The sequence below is a fragment of the Aptenodytes forsteri genome, unplaced genomic scaffold (genome assembly GCF_000699145.1).
Source record: "Aptenodytes forsteri isolate BGI_AS27 unplaced genomic scaffold, ASM69914v1 Scaffold185, whole genome shotgun sequence".
Taxonomy (NCBI): Eukaryota; Metazoa; Chordata; class Aves; order Sphenisciformes; family Spheniscidae; genus Aptenodytes; species Aptenodytes forsteri.
This window is the reverse complement of record NW_008796214.1, coordinates 642,042-650,349: the sequence shown is the minus strand read 5'-3', so window position 1 is coordinate 650,349 and position 8,308 is coordinate 642,042. Positions and strand designations below refer to the sequence as shown.

The following is an 8,308-nucleotide window of genomic DNA, read 5'->3' as shown; positions in this document are numbered from 1 at the left end:
ATTCTGTCAGGGCTTTGGCTTTCCTAACCTGATCCCTGGCTGCTCAGACAATGTCTCTGTATTCCTGCCAGGCTACCTGTCCTTGCTTCCACCCTCTGTAGGCTTCCTTTTTGTGTTTGAGTTTGTCCAGGAGCTCCTTGTTCATCCAGGCAGGCCTCCTGGCGTTTTTGCCTGACTTCCTCTTTGTTGGGATGCATCGCTCCTGAGCTTGAAGGAGGTGATCCTTGAATATTACCCAGCTTTCTTGGGCCCCTCTTCTTGTCATTCTGAGTTCAGAACGGTTGGGTTTTGTTGGGGTTTTTTTGTTTGTTTTTTTAATTGAGATGAAGCTATATGAACATGTTACTGCAAAATAAGTAAGTGTGTAGATTTACAGCGTATTGGTTAATCTGCAGTGATTGCTTGTGTTAACCCTTCCAAACTGCAGTAAATCAGAGGTTGGTGCCATCCTCGATTATATGTGGTAGGACTTGGGGAAATACGGGAAGCCCAAGCAGTTACTGGACTTTGACTTTGTACAACTCAGTAGCGCATTAATGATTATTTTCAAATTAATCTTTTTATAGAAAATATCTTCTATTTAACTATTTTCAGGTTTTCTATGTTTAAAACATTTTCTTTTTATTTTAGCTAAGATTTTTCCAGAAGAAATAACCCCACTTTTGCCAGCTGTCTCTGGAGAGAAAATTGCTGAAGACCAAACCTGCTATTTTCTTCAACTACTGTTAAAATATATGGTAATTCAGGTGCGGAGGATATATGTTTTTAACTATTCATATTTGGAGGAATGTACTTGTGGTAGAAAATTAAGTCTACACTGTATCTATACAGAGCTGGTTTTGCCCCTCCCCAGGAAGAAGCTGTCTTCTGCACTTTCTTACTCTTGTTTTTAAAAGGAAAATCATCCCAAAGGTATTTCCTTGTGCCATTTTTGGTGAAAACAAGTTGTTTTTCACACTTGTGATAATAATTAATGAATGTTATCCAAACTTGCAGGATAACTGACTTTTTTATGTGCTTGTGGTCACACTTAGAAAATTGATATGGGGTAAAGATGCAATTTGTTCTCTTTGGACACATACATAGCTGAGAAGACATGTAAAGGAGCACTGGAGAAAGGGGAAAAAAAGGAGAGATGGCTTCTGAGTTTTTTCTGAAAGGATGCAAGTAATGTAAATAAGTTTTAATTAGAAATAGATCAGATTAATCTGTACAGGAAAGAAATTAAGATAGCATATATATTTAAAAAGTACAAGTTAAGCAACTTTTTAAATAAAGGGGAAACTGTATATACAGTGAACATTAAAGAACTCAGTATTAAAAAAAAAGATAAAAGATAATGAAATACATAGAGATACTTTTTTTTTTAATATCAAAAGGCAAGACCAAAATTATATTTGGAAGGGGTTTTGTCATCTTGAATAAATGCTTTATTTTGAAAAGTGGCTGTATGAAATTATCAACTCCTTAAATGGCACTCTTTGTTTTACATATCAGTCTCTCACAACACTTCACTTTAAAAAGAACAGTGAAAATATTTTTTTTACTCTTATTATGTGTTTGGGATCTAAAAAACTGACTACACTATAAATCCAATTGCATTGTGGTTCATCAACATTCATTTATTTGTGTTGCTTGGTAGAGGGGAGCACAGTTGGGCAGTAACCTTCTTGCTACAGACAGCAGATGAGATTAAAATAATCTCATGCAAGTGCAGAATGATCGCTGAGAGCCAGAATGTAGAGTAAATCTGCATCTTCGAGAGAATTTATGTCTGGGACTGGGTAGAATTTAATATGAGTTAGTTTATTTGCACAACAAATAAAATGATACAAAAACTCAGTAGTCTTGTTTCCAAGCTCTACATGTGTATTTTGCAAAAGTAGGACATTGCAAGTTCCACAATTTTTAGAGATTTGGAAAAAGATCTAGTACAGATTAAAGTAAGAAAATGTGTTTAAAAGAAAATAAATAAATAAATCTCACATGACTGATGTAAAGAAGTCAGTTTTTCTTTAACTTAATAAATTATCATCTTGGGTATAGATTCAGTGAACTTGTCATCTGCTATATACAGTTGGACAGGCTTTTCTAGTAGCCTTACTGAGGAAAAAAAAAAAAAATTAAGGATCCTGTAGTTTTTTGATGTTGATTAGAAAAAAAGGAAAAAAAAAAAAGAGGTGGGCCTGAATTTAAATTATATGTCAAAAGAGAAACACTTTTAGTGCTCGCCTGAGTTTCACAAAAAGAGAAGTGATGTAAGAGACTAAAACCCAGGTAGGTTTAAGGCATCAGTGGAAAAAGTGCTTCATTGTAGAGATGTCTACTTTTACCTTTCTTATTTGAAATTGTATTGGATTTTCTTATACAAATATAGAAAACACACCAATATAGGTTATGTGCAACTTATTCCAAATTGAAGGTGTTTTAATATGAAAAGAGCAACTCTCTGTCAAAATTTGACAGTCTTCCAAGGAATTGTAGTTCAAAACTGTCGGTAAAGAGCAACTTCAAAGTACATGTATGACTCCTTGGTGTTGATCTATGCAAGAACGGAAGAGTACCTTTAAAAACAAACTTAATGTCAGCCTCTTCTTGTCAGTGGAAACTACTTGTGCCTTGAGTCAAATTTTGCAAAGAGTATTGCATATGTGTGTGCAACTATTAAACATGGGCATTGAGTATGTTTCTGATGACAAACGTATTTGTGTTAAAAGTGTAGCCCAGAGTAACTTTATCTAAATTTACAGGTAAGAAGCAAATTTGTTTAAAACATTAATATATTTTCTGTGCTTCAGTGCATTAGAACAGCACAAATATGCTGGCTTCTAATGAGCTTGCTTTCTTTGATATGCCAAAGCCCTCATGGTAATATCTTATATTCTTACTGCAGCTTGTAAAGTTTTTTTGGATAGTGCTAATTTTTTATCTCTTGTTAAAGTGTAATTGTTTATCTTTTGTATTCAATGTGAAATGATGGTCAGTATAATACATTAACTTAAAGCTTTTTGTTTGTTTCTCTTTAACTCCATGGCAAAGGCTGCAAGCTTAGAGTGGAAGAATAAGGAGAACCAAGACACTGGTTTTAAGTTTCTCTTCACGTTGTTTAGAAAATACTATCTGCCTCACTTGTTTCCGTCTTTTACAAAGCTAACCAACCTCTACAAACCTGTTCTTGGTAAGTAGTGAATTTTCTCTTTTAAGTAGAAAAAGAAATAACGGTGACTGTTCTCAGTAGCATCTCTGTTACCTGCTGGCATATCGCTAGAGTTCTGTTGAATGAGGATTTTTCCTCCCTTGTTATCTTGATTCGAAGTTTCTCTCGAACTTAAATGGGCATTTAAGAATAAGGAGATTTAATTAAAAGAAAGGGAATTTTATGGGAACCCATGATATAAGCATACCTCTCTAAACTGGCTAGAGTTACAGCTCTGTAAGTGAGTTGTATTAATTTCTGCTAAGAAGAATACTTGAGCTGGGATCTTAAAACTGTTTTTGAATTATCTTACTGTTTAGCCCTCAAATTAGAAAACTTTATGAAGAAGGAAAAAGTTACTTCAACTGCAGAAATCTGAGTCAGAGCACAGCTTTATTATGCAAATCTTAACAGTAAAAATAGCTTTGAATGCAGGGCTTGTTTTCATTAGCAACGGGGTAAAATGGATAGTGGGTGTCTCTAATCAACACGTTTTTAGTGTGGTTTAGAAGGTTAAAGATAAAATATTCATAGCAGAAAATGCCTTTCCCCCTTATATTGAAATACAATTTAAGAGTTTAAGGCAAAAAGGGACCATTTGTTCATATATATATGTGTGTGTGTGCGTGCGTATATAGATACATAAGTGCATATATATGTAATAGGGCCTGTAGCGATAGGACAAGGGGTAATGGTTTTAAACTAAAAGAGGGTAGATTCAGACTAGAGATAAGGAAGACATTTTTTACACTGAGGGTGGTGAAAAACTGGGACAGGTTGCCCAGAGAGGTGGTGGATGCCCCATCCCTGGAAACATTCCAGGTCAGGTTGGACGGGGCTCTGAGCAACCTGACCTAGTTGAAGATGTCCCTGCCCACGGCAGGGGGGTTGGACTAGATGGCCTTTAGAGGTCCCTTCCAACCCAAACCAGTCTATGATTTTATGTTTTGATTTTTTCCTAGCACAACTTTTGATTTTCTGAGATAGTCCAGGAAGCTGCTGCTGCTCATCACTGCATAAGGGCTGGCCTGATTCTCCTTTCCTAAGGACATTTCCACTGGCATAGCATTTATATCAAGTGAGCGAGGACTCTGTAACTGTGATATGTAATGAAGACTGAACATGCTCTCTGACGGGTTTTTTAAAGAATCGGCAAGCTGCCCAAGTGCGAGGGAGTAGCTAACTTAGTTACTCTTATTTTACTTCTTGTTTCCTTGAAGAGAAAATGAGCATGAAGGGCCAAATGAAAGGAAATGGAGATGTACATCTACAGTTGTAGGATTAAAAGCATGTTATTTCAGAAACGCTCACATTTTTCCTAATTTTCTACTGAATTACATATCAGAGTCCATAGGAATGGTGGTGTTAATACTCACCTGATGTACTGCAGCCTCTTCTTCATCATCCTTCCCCTCCCTCCTCTGACTTTTAACTCCTGTCCTTTGCAGTTTAATATTTAGTGTCTAAAATCACCTCAATGCCACTTCAGCTGTGTTGTTCACAGCTAAAGCCCAGGCCTCCCGTGTTTTTCAGCAGTGTACAAGTGATTTTTTCCCTAAATCTAAGCATCTGAAGGAATTGTGATCCAACCTATCTCCCTTCGGCAATCTTCCACTTCTTCCCATGCGTTTTCTTTCTTTTATTTCAGCTTGTGCAATGCTCTTTGCACCTGAGTTAACTTCTCTTTCTGATGTGCTAAGTATCCTTTTTCTTCTTAATCTTTGCACTATTGAGTGTTCCAGAGCCATCTTCTCTTTCTCACTGTACTTTATTAATATAAAACTCTGTGAAACTTATACAATTAACTTACATTGTAGTAGGAGCAGTTCTTTGTTTCAGATTTTGCCCTTCTTTTTGCAGCCCTTCTCTTTTGCTTTCCTTTGTTTTGCGTGATACAAATGATAGCCTTCAGGAAAGTCTGTGCTTTTATGTTCTTGCTTTTCTTTAGGCGTAATAAAATTATGATAGAATATAAGCATTAATATAATAAAAGCAGGCAGTCATTGCATCTGTTATTTCATATGGAGAAAATGTTTTTGATGACGTGTTCAATACATTTAACCAGAGTCTGGAAGCAATTACAGTTTTTTAAGATTAGATTTTCTTTATATCTTCTCTTTTTATCTCACCAGATATTCCTGATATAAGACCAAGACCAGTATACATTACTGCAACACGAAACAATGAAAATGTCTATAGCACAAAAATCCCATATATGGCAGCTCGAGTTGTTTTTATTAAGTGGCTTGTTACCTTCTTTCTTGAAAATAAATATTTAACTGCTGTTCAGAATACAAAAAATGGAGGAGAAATGCTCCCTAAAATTATTCAGGTGTGCCTTAAAGTTTACCTCTCTTTTCTTATGTGTATGCTAACCTTGCAAATGATCGCAATGCACTGACAACTGAAGTAAGAAAGAAATGCTACCCCTAAGTGAATAAATGATGTACGTGATTAGTTGATTTTTTTTTTCTTTGATGAAGGAGGGAATCTCCAAGGGAAACCCTGTAGTAATTTACTAGAAATTCTGTTTTTCTCATAACTGTTTGCCTTATCAGCTTCATCAGTATTATATTTAGACTTTTGGAATTTATTCTGTAAACTGTCAAACTTATTTGTGCCATAGACCATTTCCCAGCAACATCAAAGGCTGCTTTGTTTTCCTCTTGATTATAGCAGCTGTTTACAATGAGATGTTAGAAAAATATTTCACTTTCCAATTGCTTGTTGAGACTTCTCTAGGATTAGGGACTTCACAATGAATTTTATAGAAATAGATGCTTTTTCTTTTAAGAGACTCTCCAGCTTCCTGTTTAAAATTTAGGATCAATGTCAGCTTATATTCCTCTCTTGAATTGTAGGTCAGTGTCAAATCTGGATTCAGTGGAAAAGCATACATTAACTATTATTGTATAACTGTATATTTTCACTTTGTTTTTTGGAGTTCTTCACTGTAGAAGTTTGAAGCCCTAAACCAGCTGAGTGTAGCTTACCTACTGAAAGTGCTTTTTTTTAATTGATCTTTTCTTTCTCATTGGAAATTCCACCTTTTGTATAAACTGCTGTGCCATTCCAACAGACATAGCCTGGAAAAAGAATTTTTTTCTCTTCACTGAATTTTATGGACAGCTGACACCAAATAAATATTTAGGTTGCATAAAAGTATTGCTGCCCTCAAAATGGAAACTGGTCGAAAGTTATCACTTAGATGAAGCTGCGTGCCAACTTTTGGCACATGTAGACTTCTTAGTGGCTTTGAAGTTCACTTACTGTTAGCCTGTGCCTCACTAGTGTGGCTGAGTCTTACCAAAAAAGTTCGTTGTAAAAAGCAGTAGAGATGTTATTGCTGCTCTGTTACTGCTCACTTGGTCGAACAGAGGGCAGCCTTATTAATGTAAACATAAAGCAGAACTGCATTTGGGCGATGCTTTGAGTTAGTGTAAGTTGGTGTTCTTTTTCTGGTAACTCAAAAGCAGTTTTTTAGTCCTCTGTCTTCTCCTGACCGGATCATTTTAGCTGGACACGGTTCGAGATGTTGCAAAATACATGCAATGCCAGAACAAAACCTGACAAAGAGTTGTCAGGAATAAAAATGTGCAAGAGTATGAGCCATGTATAGTGGTATGATCCGTCTTTTCCCAAAAATGAAGGGACTTGGGGATTCCTCTCCACTGTGTCTGTGCATTCCTCCACTCCCACCAATGAACCCCTCCCTCTTTTTTATCTTGCGGAATGGACAAGTCAGTCAGCTGTTCTGGGCTGGGGGGGCCCATATGAAGTGTACATTAGGTAGAGTATAAGAACAAATTCCTTCTTGGATCAAGTAGTAGACTGAAAATTACACTTCCTGACTGCTGGGATCCCCGTGTGTTGTGTGAAAAAGAGCACTAGTGTCTTGAGTTCTGCGTAAGTATTCCAGATTTTTGTGTACGCTATTTCAGTTATTTAATTAGGCGTGCATTTTCTTCTATGTAGACTGTTGGTGTTGTAAACCAAGATAAAAACACAGAGCTGGAAACCAGTATGTCTTATGCAAGTGAGCAGGAGAGAAGCCGTTCTAACAGCAGCACCTTGTCCGACAGAAGGCTCAGCAATTCCAGCCTCTGCAGCATCGAAGAGCAGCACCGGACTGTCTATGAGATGGTGCAGAGAATACTCTTATCCACTCGAGGATATGTTAACTTTGTTAATGAGGTGTTTCGACAAGTAAGTGTGTATGTTTAGTTGTTATTGTATATTTTTTTAAAGGAAATGTCATGGTTATCAGAGAGAACACTGTGAAGGCTGTTGGTCAGGTCGCTGGTCAAACGATGCTAATCACACCAGCACCCTTTTAGTTGGGAGTCCTTCCTAGGTCTAGTTTTAACGATAAAATTATGACATTTTTATAGGAACTGAAGCTTGTTGCTGATGCCAGGTGGCAACGTGTCTTATTTGAATAGGCCACTTTATTTGTTCTTGGTATTATGATGTAATTTAAAGGTGTGTAAAGAGCTATTAGCTTGGAAATCTATTATTTGAATTAGTAAGATTTTTGTTCCTGTGATCAATGTCAGTATTTAATGTCTGTTTCAACATTGATTGCTTCTACTAGTGTTTTTCATTAATTTGACTATCTTTTCAATTGTTTGGGATAGAAATACATGTAGACCTACTGGAGAGTCCCAGTTTTTTGGGGGTTTTTTTTTGGTCCGGTGCCAAGGTAGAAATTGGTTGAAGCAGCAGTTCCGGGTCACATAAATGTGCAGAAGATACTCTCCAGCAGCTGAGTGAGCACACATACTTTACTATGAAGTATCTTGTGCGGCATGGTTTAGGAACTACTTGTACCACTGCTTTTCAGTGGGATGGATGGCATTTTGACGGGAAGGAGTACTTCTGTGTGTGTTAAGAACTGCTGTGGCATGCTGCCCTCTCCTGGTGTTTGTTCAGGGTGTGTAAGGTTAGACCAGCTTCCAGGGAACAAAGGCTAACGTCATGCAGTACTTTTATCTTTGTTCAATATGGTCAGTGTTCAGTATTTGAAACAGATAATGGTATTTGGCTCCTTTTTGTGTTTCTCTCTCCCTTACAGGAATCTCACTAGTTGTGAATTCCTCCTCTACTCTCCCC

The 8,308-nt window shown here is 36.9% G+C and overlaps 1 protein-coding gene across 1 annotated transcript in view; it reads left to right on the top strand.

Moving 5' to 3' along the window:
* Window positions 1-8,308, top strand: part of RALGAPA2 (Ral GTPase activating protein catalytic alpha subunit 2) — a 143,512-nt gene that overhangs the window by 28,364 nt on the left and 106,840 nt on the right. The window contains exons 8-11 of the mRNA XM_019474419.1: window positions 631-746; window positions 3,040-3,178; window positions 5,329-5,528; window positions 7,172-7,402. Coding sequence (XP_019329964.1) covers window positions 631-746; window positions 3,040-3,178; window positions 5,329-5,528; window positions 7,172-7,402 — 686 coding nt within the window. The remainder of the gene's footprint in view (window positions 1-630; window positions 747-3,039; window positions 3,179-5,328; window positions 5,529-7,171; window positions 7,403-8,308) is intronic.